General features: G+C 40.5%; 1 protein-coding gene across 1 annotated transcript; it reads right to left on the bottom strand.

The window, feature by feature from the left end:
- tfap4 (transcription factor AP-4 (activating enhancer binding protein 4)) lies at window positions 1-24,548 on the bottom strand. The gene is made up of 7 exons (XM_034191190.1): window positions 24,425-24,548; window positions 13,369-13,534; window positions 10,916-11,014; window positions 10,622-10,792; window positions 10,356-10,505; window positions 3,155-3,322; window positions 1-3,047 (listed from the first exon to the last, which is right to left on the bottom strand). Exons 1-7 carry the CDS (start codon window positions 24,511-24,513, stop codon window positions 2,889-2,891), a joined length of 1,002 nt encoding a protein of 333 aa, XP_034047081.1. The 5' UTR covers window positions 24,514-24,548; the 3' UTR covers window positions 1-2,888.
- Window positions 24,549-26,172: the final 1,624 nt, after the last annotated feature.

Below are 26,172 nucleotides of genomic sequence, written 5' to 3'. Positions count from 1 at the left end.
TCTGTAAAAAACCAAGTACAAACTTTATTATTCTGTCTTTACAAAGGCACAAGCCTCTTTATCGCCAAAACATTTCTCTTAAAAAAACAAAACAAAAACAAACATAGCTTTTTGTTGACCATATGCACCAAGAGAGCTAACAAAAAGGGAAAGGGAGGAGGCAGTTGTGAAAAGTGACGGGGGAAATGACAACAGATAGACAGCTAGAAAGACTGAAATCTATGTGGAGGATAAACAAAAATATGTAAAGACGATTGGATATGAAGGAAAGAGTGATACACAGCTGTGTGGTTTGTACTCTGAACCTCAAGAGCATCAGCCAAATATCAGCCTTTTTATTTATTTTGGAAATAAAGCAGCAGACTCCAGTATTTTAATAAGTGCTTCGTAGTTTGGACTCCATTTAATTATCCTCAGACCCACTCAAATAATCTGACAATTTGAAGTGTCCACATAATATATCCCCGCACAGGACAAGAGCGTAAAAATGAACTTGGCTTTGGCACAAATTTACCAAATTCTGGTGCTCATGTTTATTTAACAAAAAAGAAAAAAAACTCAAGAAGAGCATGCAAACTCCAGATATAATGTTCAATCAGCTTCCTGCAGCTGACATCATAAATCTCACGATCACCATATCATGGAAGGTAAAAAAAAAATGCTTGCTCACAATACCAAAAACAAAAACAATGATGTGTTGGGGCTCATTTATGCTCAACATTAAATTTGGATTGGGATACAACAGAGCTTCTGTAAACACGCTACGTTCATTTTGTCTGTATTTGCATCCATTTTCTGAATGCTTATATGAGTAGATACAGATAAAATGTACCACTGGAAATCGTGAGGGGAGTGTTGCTAAAGCTCAGGCTAGCAATAACCCTTAGAAAAAGGACACTATTAACAATGGTGGAATATTTTGATGTATTTTATATACGGCACTGGCCCAAATATAAAATGGCCCTGATTATTAAATGACTCCCTTTTTTTTCTCAGATGCTTCCCCAGTGTGTGTGTGTGTGTGTGTGTGGGGGGGGGGGGGGGGGGGGGGGGGGGTCTTATATTCAGGTCAATATGGTATGCAGTCTTGCTGTAACATACTTAATGCTCTCACAGGCCATCTCTGTATACACCACAGCCTGTCTGTTTTGTGGTAGATACATATTAATGAGTACTTCAACCGCCGCTGTGTTTGATGTTGTCAGAAGCCTTCAATGTGAATGATGTATGGAAGCATGTGGGCAGTTACGGTGGCACCATCTGAAATGCATGGATAGATTTATGGACATAAATGAGCCTTCAGACGTTTCACCATTCTTAAAAGTAGTCAGCATAAAATAAATGTGGGCAGCAAATGTCAAAATGTTATGGAATGTCATCTGACAGTGGAACTTTCTTCTGCATGATGTCAACGGTGCACACGGACAGTTCCAATTTAATTAGTAATCCATCAACATGTTCCATTTTTGAGGCAAAAAAATTGACACAAAGCAACTTTGAAGGTATTTTCTAACACAGCCTCGGCATTTACGAGAGTTTGAAAAAGTATGATAGGAAAAAAAGGGATTCCAGCAGCCATCAAAGGCCCATATCAAGTGTTCAGGTTTGTCTTTCGGACCCCAGGGCTGTTTTAAGGCTGGCCCCACAGTGCCGCCCTGCTCCCACAAAATATTAGTAAGGCGAGCTACTGCCTCCACGTATCAGCCAACTGAACATAAAACCACACATTTATAAAAGAAGATCCAAATAGGAAACATGTAAAGAGCATAATAACACTATTTATGTGCAAGGTAGAAAAAAAAGCACAAATACGGACAAATGAGCTATGTTAGGAAATGCATAGAGCACGCATTGTCAACCCAGTCATCCCACACTTAAGTGATATTGTTGGGAGGTTTTTTTTTTTAGGTATCCTGTGAAAACAATACCTGCTCCTAACATTGCGCAAACAAGTGGGTGTCAGAGTGTTGTGCGCATGTGCCTTTGTTAAAAAAAAAAAAAAGGGGCAAAAAGTGGCGCTGATGTAGACTACCAGAGTCTGGGGAAACCTCAAAGTCCTGCGCAAACTGGATTGTGTGTGTGTGTGTGTGTGTGTGTGTGTGTGGGTGGGGGGTGTTTATTTGTTTGTTTTTTTAATCTTTTAATGAGGACATCAAGAAATGCCAAAGCACTGATTGTTATCAGGCTGTGAGTAACAAGGGGAACATACGAAACACATGTTGGGCTACTGGGAACCCAGCCCAGTAAAAAGTAGCAACAAACATAAAAAACAAGACTTTTGAAACATTAAGTGCACCGTCTCCTTCCGAGCTTCGCTTCATTTCCTGGGAGTGCCAGTCAGCCATGAAGACAGCTTCGACACCACCAATCAGTGTGGTGCTTTTATCATTTTCACTTTAAATCGCTGCCATACAGAAAACATGAAAATATAGACATTACCCAAGACAAAAAAAAAAAAAAAGAAAAAGACAGCGGTCTCGATTTTCAGCTTGGTGGATCGGTCGGGTGACTTCGGCACCAGTTATAGAAATCTGGGGGTGGTCAGCAGACATTCACAATTTTTTGTTTCCGCTATAACCAGCGTAGAAGTGAAGAACATTTGTAGATCAGTCAGCAAAGTGTTGGCTCTAACCGTTGTATAGGATAGTGAGTGATGTAAGCAGAGTACAGATGCAGAATATGAGTGTCTAAGAGTCAACCTATTTTAACTGTCTACCACAAGGGGCAACACAAAAAAAAAAAAGAAAAAGAAAAAAAAAAGAAAAAAGAGTGCTTCAATCTGTCTACCAGCCATAATAATGTCCACTGTAGAAGAGCGCTGTGGATTTTTAGGCTCCGTCGCGCTGGTCTGTTTGTGTGTGATTGTGTGTGTGACATCAGGGACAAGCTCAGGGTAGTGAACAGTCATCAGGCCCGTCACTGTTTGAGGCTGTGTCTGAACCCGCCGCTTCGGACATGACACGCCCTGAAGTGACGATGACAGCCCTCCGCTGCTCTTCCTCACCGGCACACACTTTTCCCTGGGTGCCTTCGATGTGCTGGATTGCCTGAAGATAGACGGAGGAAGACACAGTGATCACAGCGCCCTCTGCTGCTCCAACCAGAAAGAACACATATACAAAGACCCTCTCACAGGACTGTATCAGTGTCTTACTTGAACAATGGTGTCCAGGTTCTGTCGTGATGTGGACACTGTATTGATTACTGAGGCTGGACCCATGGTTACCACGGTGACATGGTGGGGCTGGGGAGGTGGGACCGGTGCAGGGACGATAACTGTGGCGTGGTGGGTCGATGCAGGGGGCGTTCCAGGAGCTAGCACCTGAAAGAAAAGCAGCATTCCATTCTACTCATGTTTCCAATTTACTGAGACCGTGTGAAGCTCGTGCACACACACACACACATACACACACACACACACACACACCAAAAAACCTGCACAAATTACCGCAAGCACAAACAAGCATCAATACACACATAACTGGAAAACCAGCTGGGCAGCACACTAAATAATTAACAGACCAGATGTTAAGAATCTCGTCTCGACCTAATTTTCCTCATCATGTTCACTTAAAGCTGCTTCTCACCATCTGCAGTTGTGAACTCTTGCTAAGAAATATGCCTCTGGGCAGCCAGTGGGGTTTTCAACAACAATGCAAGATGCATGTGAGGATGTCAAAAAAGAGAGCGTGCTTACTTGCACCAGTAAAAGAAAGGTGGTGGGGCGGGGGGCACATAATATATATACCAGATGAAACAGACCTCCAAAAGTCCAAGAGTCCACAATGAAATTAACTGTGCATCGTCTGTTGTCTTTTCTTGGTTTCTTATTTTAAAAGCATAACTAATCAGGAATCTTCTCCATAAAATTGTGTGGTGGATCTGAATAAAGGGGCAGAATAGAATATTTGAGGATTTGGACTTCAGAGGATTGCCTGGTTTCAGTGAAAGGCTGGATGTCTAGCAAATCCTTGCTTTTAAATTAGACAAGACAGAGATGATGGTCCTTGGTCCGCAAGCACAGACATCAGTTTGAACAGCTAACACTGATAATACCCCCATCACACTAGAGACCGAATGAGCCCGAATGACCTCCGAATGAAAATTCGACCCACATTCTGGAAGTAGGGTTGCCACCCGTCCTTTAAAATACAGAATTGTCCTTTATTTGACAATTAATTGTTGTGTCCTGTATTGAATTAATACGGGATGCAAATTGTTCCGTATTTTCATAAATGTCCCACACACACTCATCAAACCTCAATAATGAACAAAATAAAACACAGGAAATATTAAGGGCTGCCAATGTCATCTCTGTACCTTGCGTCGGGTCCTGCAGCGAGGACCCGATGCGAGGTACAGTGGATAGACCTCAGACTTTCATGTCTGCGTCTCCGTGTGACCACCTTTCGGGTCCTGTCACGGGTTGCGTGGTTGCCTGGCATGTCTACACCTGAAACTCCACCACATCCAAAGAAGCAAAAATGTTTGCAAATGTACATGTACAAACGTGAGTGGGAAGAGTCAAACCCCTGGCTAGTGGCAATGGGTACAAGGGAAACTGTAGGAAAACAAGTATTTTTATTTTTTATTTCCTCTTAAAGTAAAAATGTCCTCACTTTTAAGATTAAAATTACTGATCTGTTTTCCTTAATATTTATGTTTATTATTGTACACTTCAGTGACTGTACAGTTTATCATTAACAGTTTTGTGTTAATAAAGCACGTAAAGCTTTAAGTACGACTAAATGCTTTTTTCAAAACTAAATATACCACTCCTTGGGTGGTAGTAGTGGCCCTGAGGAGCCGTGGTAGGCATCCTTCATTTTCTTTTCTGAAATGTCGCGGTGCATTCAGAAACATCGGACAGCATTGTCAGAGAAGTCTAAACAGCCGGGCACCGTCGTGTGGCCGCCCTGATTGTTTTGCCTGTGTTTAAAACATTTGTGGCGCAGTCGAAGTGGAAAAATATCGAACGCCAGTCAATGTGCAGTCTAACTGCAATCTGACAGTGGTTCAAAACGCTTCGGTTTCTCCATCACTGAGAATTAGCAATAAAATACATTAGCGACCACTAATTATTTCCACATGTGCACAGACAGACTTACAATCATGACTACTTTAAGGTTGTGTTGCTAACCAGATTGTTAAATAATGTGCGACGTGTCCTTTAAACACTAACTTACTGAGGAATGAAGCAGAGAGCAACTCACATGGATCTCACACAACATCCAATCCCACTGGTACCTGATGCCTACTGCTCTGTCAATGTTCCTGGCATCCAAATCACCAGTTTTGTCCATTTCAGTGATGTCTTTCCATAGATTTTGACTCATTTTGTTTGGCTGCGGTTTGGTGTTTGTTTTTTGCCGCATTACAGCAATCTGTGCCCATTTACTGTAGTACTGTATAAGCATATGATGGTCATAAAATGTTTTTTACTGACTGCACATCCAGGGTGTACCCCCCCCCCCCCCCCCCACTCCCCTGGTGACCACTAAGTGGAATAAGCAAGTATATAAACTGAATGAATGCAACCAATTCTGTGTCTTTAGTAAAGGCAATTTAAAAATGCTAAAATAGAGTGTGTAATATGAACTTCTTGTTGTCAAGGTAATTATGGTTGTATAAAATAAATATTTTGAACCAGTTATTTTAAACCCTAATAATTTATTGCTCCTGCGGTCTCATGGATCTCTCTGAGTGAAGTAGCACCCAGCTGCCCTGAAGCCTAAAGAGGAGACAGCTAACGACAACTGATTTGGCATCATGTTCAGCTGGGGTTCGCCTGCAAAAATAAGACACGGTGGCTGTCAGAGTAAGAGATAGGCACAGAAAAAAGTCAAATATGAGCTGCTACTCTATCGCACTGGAAATGTGGCTTACATCTCTTTCACACTTGCATCTACACTCACAGTTATAGCGCAGATGCACAAAATCTTAAATCTCCTCACCCTCTGTTTGCCTGCAAACAACAAGTGTGTGGTTCACAGAAATCACTGAGTACAGAGCAGAACAGCACACAAGAGTCTCAGCTGGTGAAACCTTGTGACACATCCTGGGAACACACAATGTCACTGATGTCTGTAAGAGATGAGCTTATGAGAATGTGTGCACCTCATGCACACATTACACTGGTGACAGGTAAATATTGTATTGGTCTGAATTTTATCTTTTAAAAAAATCTGTAAAAGATTGAGTTGTCTTGTAATCGTGTACTAGACATTCACATGACATACATCCACAACAGGGGGCACCAAACACCTGTGAAAGACACACACCTCACTTAAAGTAGACCTGCATTGAAATAAATGCAGTCAGATCTTTGGACCAAAAAATGACATATTTACACATAAGATCCTTCTGAATGTAGTAAAGTAAATCTGCAAGCCCAGATCTGTCATTCAACGGAGAAATCTTCATTTAAAAATGACAAATTTACAGCTAAAATTTAGCCCTCCGCAAAACTGTCAGCACATCCAGGACGCTGCCGAGACGTCAGGGAAAAGACCCTCTCCCAGCATGCATTGCAACTGTAATTTGTGGATTTATGTCAGTTTGCATCTGCACCTTTTTCTTGTCTTATACGGAAGGATCTACTTTTTTAAAAACTTCATATCATCTTGCGGCACGTTTGGTGAGTACACATTTCTTTTATTTGTGCTTGGAAATTATTTTGGGGGACTTTTTCATACGCCCATTTGATTGAGTGGTGTTGCATTGAAAATCTACTGTCTTTCACCTCCGGTGTTACCGTCACGGGGTACGGAGGCGGGACCCGCAAAGAATCCAAGTCATTAAAAAGATATAAACCTCTCTCAGCGGCCACGGAGCTCTGCGGCTCCGATTACCGAGACGTGCAGCGCTGCGGAAAGTCTGTCCTTGCAGCAACAGGTGTCACCGGCCGCTCCGCATCAAAACAGCGAGCGTAGTCTCTGGACTTGTGCCAAGTTGGCTGCACCTCCATTCAGTAGACAGAGACGTGGTGCCGGCTGCACAGCAGACACAGGGGCGATGTGAGTGACCCGCTTCAGTGTTTACCGAGCACGCAGACTCAGTAAGCACAGCGGAGGCAGAGAGCGAGGCGTCGGGGAAGAACGCCGCCCGCTGTCGATGTCGCCGCTGATCTGAGCATGCAGAGCTGTATCTTGCATTCATTGCAGCAGCTTACTTTTGGATGCTGAAACCAGGATGTGTATAACAGTAACATTACTAACAGATAAAATCAATTTCAATGCGGGATCGGACTGAAGTCGGGAGCGCTCCGTCTTCTGCTGGACGTCACTGCAATGTCCCGGATGTACAAACAGTTTTCGCTGAGGGCCAAATTTTAACTGCAAATTTGTCATTTTTAAATTAAGATTTCTCCACTGAATTACAAATTTGGGCTTGCAGATTTACTTTATTACTGCATTCATAAGGGTCTTACAAATACATATCAGCTATTTCTTTCTGAGATCTGACCACATTTATTTCAATGCATGTCTACTTTAACAAGCAAATGTTGTGGTCTTAGGTACAATTTAACTTGGTGCAGAATGGCTCTTGTCTGAATTTTAACAGCACAATTATTACGTCCACCAAAGACGTAATAAAATCACTGGCGTTTATTTATTTTTTTATTTGTCTGTTAGCAGGATCAACATTACTGCACAGATTTTGACAACATTTTCACCACAGATACATAGTAGGGCATGGAAGACTCCATTAAACTGAAGGTAATTTGTACCCAGATTCTGGATCAAGATTTATCTTTATATAGGCTTTGAAGGATTATGTCAAAACAACGTCACAGATTCTTAGCAAATCTGCACCACAGGAGGTGATCCGAATCTGGATTCTGGATCAAGATTTATCTTTATATAGACTTTGACGGATTACTTCAAAACTACTTCATGGATTCTCACTAAATTTGCACCACAAATAGATAGTACAGCATGGAACTCCACTGAATTTTGGATGTGATCCAGATCGGGATCCGGATTCTTGATCAAAATTTCACTTTATATAGGCTTTGAAGGATTATCTCAAAACTGTTTCACAGATTCTCACCAAATTCCCTCCACAGATATATAGTAGGGCATGGAAGACGTCACTGAATTTTGGAGGTGATCTGGATCCGGATTGGTGGATGTCAGAAATCTCAAATTGCACTTGTTTATCTATACAACTGCAACAGGTTCACCACAAGAACAGGCTATAACATTCACAAATACAACCCCAATTCCAATGAAGTTAGGACGTTATGTAAAATGTAAATAAAAACAGAATACAATGATTTGCAAATCCTCTTCAACCTATATTCAGTTGAATACACCACAAAGACAAGATATTTAATGTTCAAACTGATAAACTTTATTGTTTTTGTGCAAATATTTGCTCATTTTGAAATGGATGCCTGCAACACGTTTCAAAAAAGCTGGGACAGGGGCATGTTTACCACTGTGTTACATCACTTTCCTTCTAACAACACTCAATAAGTGTTTGGGAACTGAGAACACTAATTGTGAGTGTCATGATTGGGTATGAAAGGAGCATCCCCAAAAGTTTCAGCCATTCAAAAGAAAATATAAGGCGAGGATCACCACTTTGTGAACAACTGCATGAAAAAAATAGTCCAGCAGTTTAAGAACAATGTTTCTCAATGTTCGATTGCAAGAAATTTAGGGATTCCATCATCTACAGTCCATAGAGAATCTGGAGAACTAACTACATGTAAGTGTCAAGGCCGAAAACCAACACTGAATGCCCGTGACTTTTGATCCCTCAGGCGGCCCTGCATTAAAAACTGACATCATTGTGTAAAGGTTCTTATCAACTTACACATCTGTAAGTTGATAAGAGTAATCTACACATTCTTAGCAACTTACACATCTGTGATGGCACCATCAATGCTGAAAGGTACATCCACGTTTTGGAGAAACACATGCTGCCATCCAAGCAACGTCTTTTTCAGGGACGTCCCTGCTTATTTCAGCAAGACAATGCCAAGTCACATTCTGAACGTGTTACAACACCATGGCTTCGTAATAAAAGAGTGCGGGTACTAGACTGGCGTGCCTGCAGTCCAGACCTGTTGCCCATTGAAAATGTGTGGTGCATTATGAAGCGTAAAATACGACAACGGAGACCCCAGACTGTTGAACAACTGAAGTCATACATCATGCAAGAATGGGAAAGAATTCCACCTACAAAGCTTCAACAATTAATGTCCTCAGTTCCCAAAAACCTATTGAGTATTGCTAGAAGGAAAGGTGATGTAACACAGTGGTAAACATACCACTGTCCTAGCTTTTTTTGAAACGTGTTGCAGCCATCCATTTCAAAATGAGCAAATATTTGTACAAAAACAATAAAGTTCATCAGTTTGAACATTACATATCTTGTCTTTGTGGTGTATTCAATTGAATATAGGTTGAAGAGGATTTGCAAATCATCGTATTGTTTTTATTTATATTTTACACATCCCAACTTCAATAGAATTGGAGTTGTACAACAAAACAGAATTACGTAGTTCTCCCAGAAATCCATGTACTCCTGTTCCAACATTAGCATTACATCCAATCCTAACCACTGTCTGACATGCACACAAAGCCACTCTTGTTGACCCGCAGTGGAGCCACATTTATGCTGTTCAAACTGCACTGGGAGTGATTTATAAAGAGAACAGCAGAATCACACCACGTCGTGCCACATTTTACTTCTGCATCTGATGAGGGAAAACTGGAACAGTACTTCCTCTGTGTTCTGCAGCCAGACAGTTTTTCACTAGAGTCCATTAACAGCACTGTTGTTTGCTTCAAATTTAAAGATTTGTTTAAATCAGATTTGTTTCAGATTTAAAGACTTAAGTGTTTTAAAATTTCCATAGTCAATGTATTTGTCCCTTTATTGGAATCTCTGAGGGCCTGTGGTGCATTTTCCCACTTGAAAAGTCCTTAAAGTATGTTGCAGATCTTACGTGATTACGAAAGTGGTGAGCATTTGGAAAAAGTTCCACTTGTGGAGAATGAACTCATGACATGACGACCTGAGGAGCTAAAGTAGGCCAGTCCGCACTGTTTACTGCACTATTTCATTGCACTACTCCTTTATGCAATCTCACCTTAACACTATTTTCAAATAAAAGTATTTTATGTTGAAAAATATTTTTTCCAAAAATATAACTTAAACAAGGGGTGCTGTCTTATAATCGGCTTGTTTTATATTAGGTTCAATGCAGTATATGCCATAAAGACCAACAGACTGCATATTTTCCTTCTACCTGATCACCTCAGCAGGTGATTTCTCACACAGGCACTGCTGTGAGTATTTCAAATATTTCACATGTGCTAAACAGTCACTACAAGTCTAACCTGCGGGCTCTGGGCTGGAGTGATATCTCGCTCTTGCTGCTTGTGTTGCTGCAGTCGTACAAGGTTCTGAGTTTTGAGCTGCTGTTCCTGAACATGTTGGGCAATAGCCTTCAGCTTTTCCGGGTACAGCTGGGCATCCAGGGACCGCATCTGACAAAAATAGCCGAAGATAAACGTGACTAATCAAGTTAAAGGATCATTGCAGAGAACTCAACTGGTCAACATTTTGTAACTTGTTACAACTAACAATATTTGCGGTTGCTGACCTGCTCTTCTAGGATCATCCGGATTGAGCGCTCTTTCTCGAGCTGCTGCCTCAACTCGATCATCTCTCTCCGCAAGTCCTCAGTCTTCTCCTCCTCCAGAATGTCTGGTGAACCGATCCCTTCATCTTTTTCCTCTGCGCGTCTCCTTTTTGGGGAGGAGCCACTTAATTCCTGAAGAGCAAGGATGAAGATTGATCAAAGATGTGCATCATGTAGATCAGTAACTAGCACCATGCTTTAGACACCGAGGCTAATCATGAATGTGTGGACATCTTGATGTTTCTTATACTTTACTTGTATGATTCTTTTGAGCTGACTGTTCTGTTGCAATAGCTGCGTCTTCTCCTGCTCCAAAGTAAAAATGTACTCTGCTGTTTGTTGCAAGATGGCAGCCTAAGAAGAACAAGCATGTTACACATCTGAACTAAACGACAACATAGTTAGATATTTACATACCTTAAGGCTAGGCATAGGCCAGCAAGAAATTTTGACTGCATAATTAACTAAGGCAAAAATATAGCAGTACACCATATAATATGATCAATAGCTGTTATCGTTTACTGGTGCATCTCAAAAAACGAGAATAAAAAGAGAAAAGAATGAAAAAGTTAAATTTTTTTTGTCAGGTATTTCAGAGATCAAACATTATATTTCAGAGAGCAAACATTATACATATTCTAGTTTCAATGCATAGGAACTAAAATGTTTCAGTCATTTTTTAATTTTAATAATTATAACCTACACCTCCAAAAAATAGAAAATACATATTTCAAAATGTTAGAGTATTTCAGCAGATCAGTTAAAAAAAAGAGTTTTATAATACAGAAATATCTAACTTCTGAAAAGTATGTTTATTTGTGCGTTCAGTACTTGATTGCAGCTCTTTTTGAATTAATTCCTGCATCGATGTGGAGTGGAGGTGATCAGTCTGTGGCACTGCTGAGGTGTTTTTGGAGTCCAGGTTGCTTTGATAGCAGCCTTCAGGTTATCTAGATTTTTGGTTCTAATGTATCTAATCTTCCTCCTGACAATACCCCATAGAGAATCTATGAGGGATTATCTATGGGGACAATCAAGTATAGTAACACCATGGTCAGCAAACCAGTTACTAGTAGTTTTGGCACTGTGGGCAGGTGCCAAGTCCTTTTGGAAAACGAAATTAGCAACTCTATAAAGCTTGTCAGCAGATGGAAGCATGAAGTGCTCTAAAACCTCCTGGTATATGACTGTGTTGACTTTGGACTTGGAGAGTGGATCAACACCAGCAGGTGACATGGTGCCAAATCATAACTGACTGTAGAAACTTCACACTGAACTTCAAGCAGTTTGGATTCTGTGCCTCTCCAGTACTTCTCCAAACTCTGAGACCTTGATTTCCAAATGAAATGCAAAATGTACTTCTATCTGAAAAGAGGACTTAGACGACTGAGCAACGGTCCAGTTCTTTTTCCCCTTGGCCCAGGTAAGACATTTCGGACATTGTCTCTGGTTCAGGAGTTGCTTGACCCACGAATACAACACATGTAGCCCATTTCCTGGACACATCTGTGCACAGTGGCTCTTGGTGCACTGACTCCAGCCTCAGTCCACTCCTGATGAAGCCCCCAAAGTTCTGGAATCAGCTTTCCTTGACAATCTTCGCAAGATTGATGTCATCCCTGTTGCTTGTGCATCTTTTCCGACCACACGTTTCCCCTCCAGTCAACTTTCCATGAATATGTTTTGATCCAACACTCTGAACAGCCAGAGCAGTGACCTTCTGTCACTTAACCTCCCTGTGGATGGTGTCCGCGAGTGTCTTCTGGATAACTGTCAAGTTAGCAGTCTTCCCCATGATTGTGGTTGTGTGTACTGAACCAGATACACATGCAGTCTATTCATACTGCATAAATAGACTTGAAATGAAATATTCTAATATTTTGAGATACGCATTTTCTTTGTTTTTTTTTTTAGCTGTAGCCCGTAATTATCAAAATTAAAATAAAAAATTTAACATTTTAGTTTTAATGTATTGATACTACTATATGTAAAATCTCTGATTTTTTGAGGTGAACCTGTATGTTCCACTTTTCCAGTGCGCAACAGCTGGCAGGAAAAACAACTCAGGTAGCAGTGCACTAGAACAGATGTTCATTTTGTCAGTTGTTGTTATTTGATGGCAGTGTGCTATTTTGTGATGACATTTATTTGTATTTATTTGACAAGCGTGTGACCACAAGCTGTATTTTATCTCTGGAAACTGAAGATCCTCAAGGATATGTGGAAGGCCTCAAGCCAGTATTGCTGTGGACCCATTATTAAAGTATTAATGTGCACAAGCTTCTCTTTCCCCCACCATGTCAAATAACTGATTTTACCTTGCTAATTAGCAGTTACCTGCCTCATTGTTGAAACTACAGTATGTATCTCTCTAAAATCTCATCTCACCATTTAGAACTTGAGGAGGTTCATTTTAAAATATCTTTACCCTTAGTTAGCTGTGGGTGGTGCAATGAATTTAAACCACTCTTAAAACAGCTCTTCAAAACATACTTCACACTTTGGCAATTTTGTGGGTTGTGTTCCCCTAATAGCCCACGAACTGATCCTTGTGGAATAGGTGAAATTTGTTTATGCAGTTCATGCTGTCAAACAGTGAACAGTGCTATTTTCAAACCTCGGTATAATGTGAAATTGGTAATGAGTCCATGCCTATCTAAGGCTCACGATGTATAACTCATGTCCCAGTTCTAAAGCCAGTCGCTCACCTTGCTGAGTTTCTCTCCGTCACTATGTGGGATGAGTGTTTTAAGTGACTGGAATCCAGCATTGATACTCTGCATACGGCGACGCTCATTGCTATTGGCGATCTCCCTTCGAATCCGTCGCTCTTGGTCCCGGGCTGTTTCTGGGGTCAAAGGAATGTTTGCCAGACTAAAAAAAGAAAGTGGATAAAGGGTACATGTGTCAGACAGACACAAGTAAAAGCAAGATTTCTTCAAATGTGACTTTTACATGGTGAACTTTGCCCTCATTTCAACCTAGAAAAGTTTCAAACAAGCATTTTATTACAAATGAACCATCCAAAACAAAAGAATATTCCCAATCTAGCTTCTGAGTAATCAGGTTATGTTGGGCCATGAAAAACAACAGAAAAATGGTTCAACTTAGATTTCTTGATTCAAGTCTTCAAAGTTGAAAAGAACGTTGTCAGATATTCTTTGTGTAAAGAATTGTACCAATTTACTTGGTTGATCTACACAAATCAAATCAATTTTATTTATATAGCGCCAAATCACAACAAACAGTTGCCCCAAGGCGCTTTATATTGTAAGGCAAAAGCCATACAATAATTACGGAAAAACCCCAACGGTCAAAACGACCCCCTGTGAGCAAGCACTTGGCAACAGTGGGAAGGAAAAACTCCCTTTTAACAGGAAGAAACCTCCAGCAGAACCAGGCTCAGGGAGGGGCAGTCTTCTGCTGGGACTGGTTGGGGCTGAGGGAGAGAACCAGGAAAAAGACATGCTGTGGAGGGGAGCAGAGATCAATCACTAATGATTAAATGCAGAGTGGTGCATACAGAGCAAAAAGAGAAAGAAACACTCAGTGCATCATGGGAACCCCCCAGCAGTCTAAGTCTATAGCAGCATAACTAAGGGATGGTTCAGGGTCACCTGATCCAGCCCTAACTATAAGCTTTAGCAAAAAGGAAAGTTTTAAGCCTAATCTTAAAAGTAGAGAGGGTGTCTGTCTCCCTGATCTGAATTGGGAGCTGGTTCCACAGGAGAGGAGCCTGAAAGCTGAAGGCTCTGCCTCCCATTCTACTCTTACAAACCCTAGGAACTACAAGTAAGCCTGTAGTCTGAGAGCGAAGCACTCTATTGGGGTGATATGGTACTATGAGGTCCCTAAGATAAGATGGGACCTGATTATTCAAAACCTTATAAGTAAGAAGAATAATTTTAAATTCTATTCTAGAATTAACAGGAAGTCAATGAAGAGAGGCCAATATGGGTGAGATATGCTCTCTCCTTCTACTCCCTGTCAGTACTCTAGCTGCAGCATTTTGAATTAACTGAAGGCTTTTCAGGGAACTTTTAGGACAACCTGATAATAATGAATTACAATAGTCCAGCCTAGAGGAAATAAATGCATGAATTAGTTTTTCAGCATCACTCTGAGACAAGACCGTTCTAATTTTAGAGATATTGCGCAAATGCAAAAAAGCAGTCCTACATATTTGTTTAATATGCGCATTGAATGACATACCCTGATCAAAAATGACTCCAAGATTTCTCACAGTATTACTAGAGGTCAGGGTAATGCCATCCAGAGTAAGGATCTGGTTAGACACCATGTTTCTAAGATTTGTGGGGCCAAGTACAATAACTTCAGTTTTATCTGAGTTTAAAAGTAGGAAATTAGAGGTCATCCATGTCTTTATGTCTGTAAAACAATCCTGCAGTTTAGCTAATTGGTGTGTGCCCTCTGGCTTCATGGATAGATAAAGCTGAGTATCATCTGCGTAACAATGAAAATTTAAGCAATGCCGTCTAATAATACTGCCTAAGGGAAACATGTATAAAGTGAATAAAATTGGTCCTAGCACAGAACCTTGTGGAACTCCATAATTAACCTTAGTCTGTGAAGAAGATTCTCCATTTACATGAACAAATTGTAATCTATTAGATAAATATGATTCAAACCAACGCAGCGCAGTGCCTTTAATACCTATGACATGCTCTAATCTCTGTAATAAAATGTTATGGTCAACAGTATCAAAAGCAGCACTGAGGTCTAACAGAACAAGCACAGAAATGAGTCCACTGTCTGAGGCCATAAGAAGAACATTTGTAACCTTCACTAATGCTGTTTCTGTACTATGATGAATTCTAAAACCTGACTGAAACTCTTCAAATAGACCATTCCTCTGCAGATGATCAGTTAGCTGTTTTACAACTACCCTTTCAAGAATGTTTGAGAGAAAAGGAAGGTTGGAGATTGGCCTATAATTAGCTAAGATAGCTGGGTCAAGTGATGGCTTTATAAGTAATGGTTTAATTACTGCCACCTTAAAAGCCTGTGGTATATAGCCAACTAATAAAGATAGATTGATTATATTTAAGATCGAAGCATTAATTAATGGTAGGGCTTCCTTGAGCAGCCTGGTAGGAATGGGGTCTAATAGACATGTTGATGGTTTGGAGGAAGTAACTAATGAAAATAACTCAGACAGAACAATCGGAGAGAAAGAGTCTAACCAAATACCGGCATCACTGAAAGCAGCCAAAGATAACGATACGTCTTTGGGATGGTTATGAGTAATTTTTTCTCTAATAGTTAAAATTTTATTAGCAAAGAAAGTCATGAAGTCATTACTAGTTAAAGTTAAAGGAATACTCGGCTCAATAGAGCTCTGACTCTTTGTCAGCCTGGCTACAGTGCTGAAAAGAAACCTGGGGTTGTTCTTATTTTCTTCAATTAGTGATGAGTAGTAAGATGTCCTAGCTTTACGGAGGGCTTTTTTATAGAGCAACAGACTCTTTTTCCAGGCTAAGTGAAGATCTTCTAAATTAGTGAGACGCCATTTCCTCTCCAACTTACGGGTTATCTGCTTTAAGCTGTGAGTTTGTGAGTTATACCACGGAGTCAGGCACTTCTGATTTAAGGCTCTCTTTTTCAGAGGAGCTACAGCATCCAAAGTTGTCTTCAATGAGGATGTAAAACTATTGATGAGATACTCTATCTCACTTACAGAGTTTAGGTAGCTACTCTGCCCTGTGTTGGTATATGGCATTAGAGAACATAAAGAAGGAATCATATCCTTAAACCTAGTTACAGCGCTTTCTGAAAGACTTCTAGTGTAATGAAACTTATTCCCCACTGCTGGGTAGTCCATCAGAGTAAATGTAAATGTTATTAAGAAATGATCAGACAGAAGGGAGTTTTCAGGGAATACTGTTAAGTCTTCAATTTCCATACCATAAGTCAGAACAAGATCTAAGATATGATTAAAGTGGTGGGTGGACTCATTTACATTTTGAGCAAAGCCAATTGAGTCTAATAATAGATTAAATGCAGTGTTGAGGCTGTCATTCTCAGCATCTGTGTGGATGTTAAAATCGCCCACTATAATTATCTTATCTGAGCTAAGCACTAAGTCAGACAAAAGGTCCGAAAATTCACAGAGAAACTCACAGTAACGACCAGGTGGACGATAGATAATAACAAATAAAACTGGTTTTTGGGACTTCCAATTTTGATGGACAAGACTAAAAGTCAAGCTTTCAAATGAATTAAAGCTCTGTCTGGGTTTTTGATTAATTAATAAGCTGGAATGGAAGATTGCTGCTAATCCTCCGCCTCGGCCTGTGCTACGAGCGTTCTGGCAGTTAGTGTGACTAGGGGGTGTTGACTCATTTAAACTAACATATTCATCCTGCTGTAACCAGGTTTCTGTTAGGCAGAATAAATCAATATGTTGATCAATTATTATATCATTTACTAACAGGGACTTAGAAGAGAGAGATCTAATGTTTAATAGACAACATTTAACTGTTTTAGTCTGTGGTGCAGTTGAAGGTGCTATATTATTTTTTCTTTTTGAATTTTTATGCTTAAATAGATTTTTACTGGTTATTGGTGGTCTGGGAGCAGGCACCGTCTCTACAGGGATGGGGTAATGAGGGGATGGCAGGGGGAGAGAAGCTGCAGAGAGGTGTGTAAGACTACAACTCTGCTTCCTGGTCCCAACCCTGGATAGTCACGGTTTGGAGGATTTAAGAAAATTGGCCAGATTTCTAGAAATGAGAGCTGCTCCATCCAAAGTGGGATGGATGCCGTCTCTCCTAACAAGACCAGGTTTTCCCCAGAAGCTTTGCCAATTATCTGTGAAGCCCACCTCATTTTTTGGACACCACTCAGACGATGATGATGATTTAAACACAAAATCTTTCCATCTTGACAAGAGCTCCATTAGGTGGGTGTCCAGTATGAGAAAGATTAATATGAATATTATGGAACAATCTGGCAGACAACTGCAGATGACTGCTATTGTAGCTCTCACTGGAGCTACTTTACACTTTGTCCCAATAAAATTTCTTCACAGTGATGCTTATGGATTATGTGCCACAGACACCCTTTTTGAAATTACTAACAGGTTTACCAAATAATATTTTGTAATGCTTTGAGAACCACAAAATGCAATTCATGTGTCTCATATCAGGATGATCGCAAATTTTCAGAGCTGCAGTTTTTAAATCCTCAGTACATAAATGAAGTTATAGCCAGATTTCATTAGAGGGACATAAGGAAAAATGTTTTATAATTCAGTAAACAATTTTTAACATGACACTCCAAAGTAGGAACAAAGAAGTGGAATAAGTCTGCCATATCTGGTTTAACAGTTTAACAAGGAATTGCAGGTGCAATATATATGGTGGATTTGTTCATGTAACTCATTTGAATAACTGAGGGATCTGGCATATTTTATGGACTATAATTTGTTTTTTGTTTGTTTGTTTGTTTTTTGGCTGGTCCCGCTATTTCTATTTCAATGTGACTAATATGTCAAAAATATACTGTAGTATTATCATATAGCCATAAGATAGCATACTCTACACGCATGACACCTGAACGTTGCTCCTGTAGCTAATTGAAATACTGTAAGCTCCACCTCTGGAGCACAAGGTGGCAATAACGCACCATTAATATGGATGCCAACCACCATAAAACAAGAAGAAGGAGCTCTGAATGCGAAGGACATGCTGGGTAGAGAACAAGTGAAATTAATAAATCATGCACTCAACCTGAAAGTCCGCACTCTTGGACAAAGACGGGGAACAACCTTTATATGCTTTGGAATATAGCCAGGGAATAACATTCATATTATTCACCATCAACTTGGCACACGTAACTTTTGATTTGCGCTACAGGGAGATCAACCCGACGAGGGAGCTCATCTCGACAGAACACTGATACCCATTTTATAGTGCCACTTGTCCCTTAATTGTGTGAGCACCAAAAAAAAAAAAAAAAAAAAAAAAAAAAACAGCTGCATGTTTCATTTTGTCATTACCACATTTGAGCATGGGATGAAACAGTGTGTCCTCAGGGAACAGGACATATGACACAAGCCTAAATCTGGGCCAGACCTTGCAATTATGTTCTATTTTTCATTGTTTTTTCCTCTTTGCATCTGCTGAGGGTATAATGTAAATAAAGTTCAACACACGCCTGGCAGGATAAACAGACACCTGACTTACTAACGCAACAGAACAATTGGTCACAAGTCTGGTTCAGCTGTGTGTCAGAGTCATAAAGTCTGAGTTGTTTCCTCCTCATTCTGTGTTAATCAGTGAAACAGGGTATTTGGCTTCTGTTCCCAATAAATTCAACAGACTGTCAGATGATGCTGCCACCTTCTTGCTGGTCTTCACGCTCAAACCTGTAACAGCAACACTACACTCTACCTTTAGATTTTCTTTCCAGTCAAACACAAACTCATTTTACTGAGTATCTATCAAGTAGAGGAGACGAATCGTCAACAAAAGCACGCATGCTGTCAAAGCTGTAGTGAAAAACCACTATGCTAGATACTAAAATTCAGCTGTGGGGAAACTTCAGCAAATTTCCTGCAACAACCACTGTATTCAGCTCAGTATCTCTGGGATGCTCTCTCGCCAAAGCTCTTATCTCTACTGACTCAGCTGCCACAGTTCAAACATGGGGAACAATTGTGTGAACACACCAGCATTACAGCAGCACATCCGACAAACAGCCGCTGCCAAAACATTACCAACTGGGCCCGGGCTTCACCATATCACACAAACACAACTGCTACACAGAAGCACCACTGGCCCTAATGAGACTGATAGGCATTTTTATTTATTCTGTGATGTTTTATATTTAAAATTAATGAATAAATGGACAGTGCAGTGGCTTAGAGGTTAGCACTGTTATTTCACAGCAAAAATGTCTTGGGATCGCTGGTCCTCTCTGTATGGAGCGTACATATTCACTCTGGATACACTGCCTTCCAAAAACATCCAGGTTAAGTGAAATCATTCATTTTCTACTGTGGATCTTGAAAGTATTCACAGCGCTTCACTTTTTTTCCACATTTTGTTATAATTATAGCCTTATTCTTTCCTCAAAATTCTACACACAATACCCCATAATGACAATGTGAAAAGGTTTTTTTTTTTGTTAAATTTATTAAGAATAAAAAAAAAAATCACATGTACATAAGTATTCACAGCCTTTGCCATGTAACTCAAAACTGAGGTCAGGTGCATCCTGTTTCCACTGATTATCCTTGACATGTTTCTACAGCTTAATTGGAGTCCACCTGGGGTAAATTCAGTTGATTGGACATGATTTGAAAAAGCACACACCTGTCTACATATAAGGTCCCACAGTTGACAGTGCATGTCAGAGCACAAACAAAGCTTGAAGTCAAAGGAATTGTCTGTAGACTTCCGAGACCATCCTCCTCTCAGCATTCAAGTCCACCTGTGGACGTTACAGAGCACGAGCAGCCTGATTCAAAATCTCCACCACCGGACTCTGCTTCAACTGCAACTTAATACATGCATCATTTTGAAGCTTGAAGCAATGAATCACTGTTCCGACCCGCTGCTTTGGTTCTTTGCTTCGCTGCCTTTCAGAAGCAGAAAATCTGCTTCTTAACCCCTCTCAGAGCCATTAAAATATGTCAATTGTAAGTCACTTTTGTGCGGATTAAAGTCACTAACTGGGACCCCTGTCTTGTTGCAAGAAAGAAATGTTCAGTTCAAACAGCTCCAAACGCTGCATGGCTCTCTGCCGAGCGAGTCACATTAGAAAGATAGAGTCCTGTCAGAATTAATAACTTCAAAGCAAATCGCTATTTAAATCAAATGACACCTCTTTCCAAATGTGTAATGCAAACAATAAACTGCAATCGATCAAAAGTTTTTTCCTCCCAAAATGAGACGTCCTGCACTGACGTGCAGCAACTGGCTGAGCTCAGCTCAGATTCTATGGAGAGACATTCATGCCAAATGAAAGGCAATGCTTTTGACAAAAACTACACGGTGTTTTCAAGTGTTCTTTTGCACTGGAAAGTATTTGTTGCTTATTTTTTTCTGTAAGAAAACTGCTTAAAGTGGAAATTTACCAAAGCTGAAAACTAAAACTCAAGATTTGTACTATGTGTAATGCAATTTTCTTTTTGTTAGAATTGGTCTTATAAAATTGGTATCTAAAAAACTATCATTCAGCAACTGGTATCGAAGTGAACGTATTGAAAATTTTTGATTGATACCCAGCTCTACAAGAAGTCGAGATTGATCAAATAGTGGGAATATTACTTGAACAGATAGGTGAGTAATTTTTTGAGTAATTTGTCAAAGCTCAAGGAAAACATGCTCAGAAAACACTTTGTTTATATCAACAACCAAGAAGGTTAGATGGATTGTCTAAAACATATGTTGATCAACAAAATATTTGTGATTGACTGGTATGAATGACTTCATAATGATATCACACAGAAGCCATATGATGAGGTCATACACAGTTAAAAACACCATTACAAACATATGTGTATTTACTTGTACATGTATATTGTGGTGTGTAGAGCACAATACAGCTGCAATCAGTTACAGGTTATAACAGGTTGTTTAGACCAGAGATTAGTGCAAGCTTGACATTAAACTGCAACTACAGGTAATACTGTTTTTTTTAAGTAACACTGTTTAGTACACACTATTCAAACCGTTACTATAGTACATACTAAAAGTAAGTGAGCGATTAGTACGGACACAATTCAGACGTACTACACTGCCACCATCTTACCTGTCCTTTGACTCAAATGTTTACAGATTTTGCAAAAGCAGACTTTTTAAAATGGTTTCTAATGTATAACTGGACAACAGCATGGGCCCTTGGACAGGGCGACTGGGTTCATATATGTTCACCATATCCTTTGAATTTTCGCAGGAAGTTCTTTCTCTTGTCTATTTAATCCACTAGATGGCGGTTGAGCCTGTGAGCCGTTGCCAGCAGCTGCCATCTTGCTTAGCATTATTCCGCGTTGTCAGACATTAGATTAAATAAACATGTATGATGCGCCGACTTAAACTTGGGTTAAAACGATCTGAAAACGCAGTTTTGTGTAGCGTTCAGGTCCTACAACAAGCTGACAAATGAGTAACAACTAGTTACTAGTTACTGGTGGAGTAGCTTTCATAATGACTATTATGTGTAATATAAGTAATGTGGGGAAATGATTAACATTGCTGAATAAAGGTCAGAAAATTTGTTATTTTTGTGTCGATCTGTATTCTGCAGTGACGTAAACTGTACTGCTTGATTGCTTTGTCGTGATAAATATCTCACCATTCGTTTTCTGATTCAATTAGAAGTCTCACTTTCATAAGTCTCAGTTTATCCCTTTTTAATTAGCCTCAGGTTTTTTTCTTCACATCAGGTTTTCCATCCTGAGATATTCTTTAAGAGGAAAATCATAGAATGGAAATGCTTTTTCTCTCAATTTGGTGGCTGACATGACAGTCGCTTTGACATAGTATATTCTACTGTATACACAAATGAGATTAATACTTTCACCGTGGCTGGCGTGGATGTTTCATTTTATATGATATTATTGCGGAGAAGTGGCACAGAAGGTGGGTTAAGAGCAGTCTTTAATATTCATATATTTAATATGATGCGAGCGTGCGACACTCTTACTTTCAGCACTGATTATTTCCCATCTTTAACTTAACTTCACAATGAAATGAATTAAGGTTTAGACTAGTATCTGGTGTTGTGGCAAACAGACTGTTTGACAAACTGATGGTATTATTTTCTATCTGGACTGGGACGAACAAATTAATTCAAGTCTATTATATAAATAGGATTTGTATTCTGTATTTGTTTTGACAAATAGTGGCTGTACAATTATGGGACTGAGTTTGAATAAATGTAACAGCACAGTAATAGCACAGAAAGTGCAGATTTACGGTGAAACTCCTGAAAACATTGCTTTCTGTTTATGTCTGCTTGTCATATGCTAACCAAGATGGCGGCGCTCTGGTAACAGCCAGAGAATGAGCAGATCGGCCCGGTCCTCCATCTAGTGATTAAATAGAAATCGATGTGTCCACTACATCACCAAAAATTAGATGAAATATACAACAGAACATACATGTAAAATCCAAGTGTAAGAATGGATTGAATGTACGGCTAGTGATGACACCAGAACCTTTTGTCTACACTGCAAATTAGTAATGGCAAACTCTGTGATGTTTCGAAACCTTTGCAACACACACATTTTGGACCATTATCAATGGGGAAATATGCTTCAACACATCACCAGAACCATAGTTAATTTGCATCCTTTGGTGTTGAAACACAAGCGAATGAACTCGGATTGCAGTGTTTTGACTGATAAGTGCCATGGTTTGTAGCTTCCTCGTTTATTCTCCTTTAAGGTCTGCATTGCTAACTGGCTTTGACTTTTAAAGCAGGTTATGATGATGAACCACTAGATCAATTGAAAAAGCAACTATTTTTCCTCTTTGTTTATCATGTAAAACACCAGACTGTCTGCCACCTACTGAACAGTTCAGAGATGTGCATCTATATAAACTATGAACTTCACATTTAAAGGCCACAGTAAACCCGGTGTCCGTACATGCACTAGCGCATACGTTGTTCTTCCACTGCTTTTATGTTATTACAAATTTTATATTAATCTGGCATACATTTTGGGGGATGATTTTGTGCGAGTGTCGGAATTCTCCGCAGACCCTCCATGAGGGGCAAGACAAAAGAACTACATATCCCAGAAACCCCGTCGCATTAAACACAGCAATCAGCAGTAGATCACTCCGCCTCCCTCTTCAAACAAGGTTGCGGGCGTATCGTCGGGCCTTCCGCGAAATACACACCCCCTTATTAATAACTCTACACTTAATTTTCGTGCCTCCCAGCCAATGCGTATTGTTCGCGGTGGGGATACACGCGACGAAATGTTTGTTTTAAAAACCCGTCTCAATAATAACCACCCCCATCAATTCGGGGCCGCGACAACACGGTGCTCAGACCAGACTTTTCGTCCTCCGCCATTACAACAATGCGGCAGCATGGCAGAAAAGACGCAGTGGAAGCGACACAGCAGCGCCACTAAAACACAGGGGGAAGTTATCGAGCAAAATTATACCCACGTCGAGCGGGGAGAGTGAAATTAACAGCTAATGCGCATTTTAATAATCATAATATGCGAAAGAGGAGAAAGTAACGCCAGACCCACGCGCTGTTTTAGCACGAGCCACAAGCATGGCCGCACGAGCCACAATAAGTTCCAAGCGAAATGACAAACCCGCACTGTGTGTGCGTTTAAACACACACAAAGCAAAGCCTGTCCGAGTGCGTGACAGCCTGTCGTTAAAACCCGTTCTTATGCAAATCACGGCGTGTCTGTGCAACACTGGTGGACAATTAGAGGACAAAAAAGAGCAGCGACGCACTCTCAGCTTTAGTAGCAGCAGCAGCGTGGTGTGCGCGCGGAACCACGTGGTTTGTGTTTGTTAGCATCAAAATGCGCCGATTTCGCAGACAAAACGTGTGAAATAACACCGCGGTGGTGATGCCGAGACGCGACCCAAAAGCCACTTCACTCCTAAAATGTGTCCGATTTTCTTTTTTTTTTTTTCCAGTCTTCTTCGGCCAACGCTGACGCCCACATCCCCGCGTGAGTGGGGCTCGTGTACTGTACACAATAACAGATCGCATGTTTCATCCACAAAACACACGAGTGGACACAAGGAGGATACGCACCTGCATAGACCGCCAATCACTTCTTTCTCCGTTTTCCGAAAATGTTGCAAGGACGGCACCTTCTGAGCTGGTACCATGAAATACTCCATGCTCGCCTCTCTCCAGTTTTGGTTCCCCCCTTCCCACCCTCCCTCCCAAAACACAACAACAACAACAAAATAAAATAAAATCCAGCAGCCGAATACAATAAAAAGGTGACGTTAGTCAGCGTGGAAAAGCGCGCGTCCTCGAAGAGAATAGCTCTCGTGTGTAACGTAGTAGTTACAAGCTGCCGAGAGTTGTAATGTTACTCGACTTCCAGCTGATGGAGTTCCCTCGTTGTGTGTGGCGCTCTCTCTCTCTCTCTCTCTCTCTCTCTCTCTCTCTCTCTCTCTCTCTCTCGCTCTCTCCGCATGTGAGCGTGTGCGTGTGCAGCTGATCGGATGGCTTTCAAGGCGGGAAACAGCTGGTGGGAGTGCGCACGCGGCGCACTACCGAAGGCATCCTTCCGCACAGACGCGGCTACTGCGTGTAAACAAAGGACTATTTGGCGCAGAGTTGCGGCGTACACACGCACATTCACGGCGGAATTATCTTAATCAAAATAATAATCATAATAATAATACTAATAATAATACATCTTACGTTTTATGACGAGCGAAATTTAGAAAGCCATACTGGGGGGGTGAAGCAATGCACATTCACAAAGCTGTTGTTTTCTGTTAACCACATGGTGCCTCGTTCAGAGTGAAAAATGAATGGGTTTCTGTTTTAAGTTTCGAGTATTAAACAAATGGCGTGAACTGTGTAGGAATTACAGCACCATTTTATCATGTCCCCCATTTTTAAAGGGGTCATATTACAACGTCATCTTCATGAATTTATGGGAAAGTTATGGAAGCTGCCAAGCTGGATATATATATATATATATATATATATATATATATATATATATATATATATATATATATATATATATATATATTCAGCTTGGGACTCCCGCAAGCTGGCGGCGGCGCGACTACATGTTGCTGCAGCTACCACACGCTCACGTCGCCTCAATTTGGAAAACGGACTGTTTCAACGTTTAGTGCACATATATGTCTTAATTCTGATGTGTGCCATTATTACAGTAAACAAGTGATAATTGTGGATTAATTGCTGTATCTTGTCTGTGGCAATTTCAGTGTGGACGTAATCTCGTTACACTTATAATAACAATGACAATGAATCTCATCCATCCACATATTATATATATATATATATATATATATATATATATACACACACACACACACACACACACACACACACACACACACACACACACACACACACACACAGTGAGTGTATATATAAATACACTGGACAAACTCTCTGTAACATCATGCATAGGTTTTCTGAAGAACAGTTTTGAAGCTCAAATATTGAGTGTTGCCATTTGGGTACAGCTGGCCATCCTATGAAAGGGTAAAGAGGTGGAGTGTAGTCAAGACCCTGAATGACCTGGAGGGGAATAATGAACCCCAAACACGCCCCCATCTCAAACAAGATAAAGCTGCTGGTAGTCAAACCTTGGTTTGGGTGTTTTATTAAAACAGGGTGTCAAAGTCCAACTCCACATCCACGATGTGGAACTTGTGCAATGGCCCAAGTAGGGGATGGTCTGTTGGAATGAGATGCCTTGTATGGCCCTGTGGCCACTAAGGTAACCATGAAGGCACAGGGACAGGCTCTGGTGAAACAAGAAGCCCTCAATCACAGATGAG

The sequence above is a fragment of the Thalassophryne amazonica genome, chromosome 16, assembly GCF_902500255.1.
Source record: "Thalassophryne amazonica chromosome 16, fThaAma1.1, whole genome shotgun sequence".
Lineage (NCBI taxonomy): Eukaryota > Metazoa > Chordata > Actinopteri > Batrachoidiformes > Batrachoididae > Thalassophryne > Thalassophryne amazonica.
This window is presented reverse-complemented; position numbering and strand designations above follow the sequence as displayed.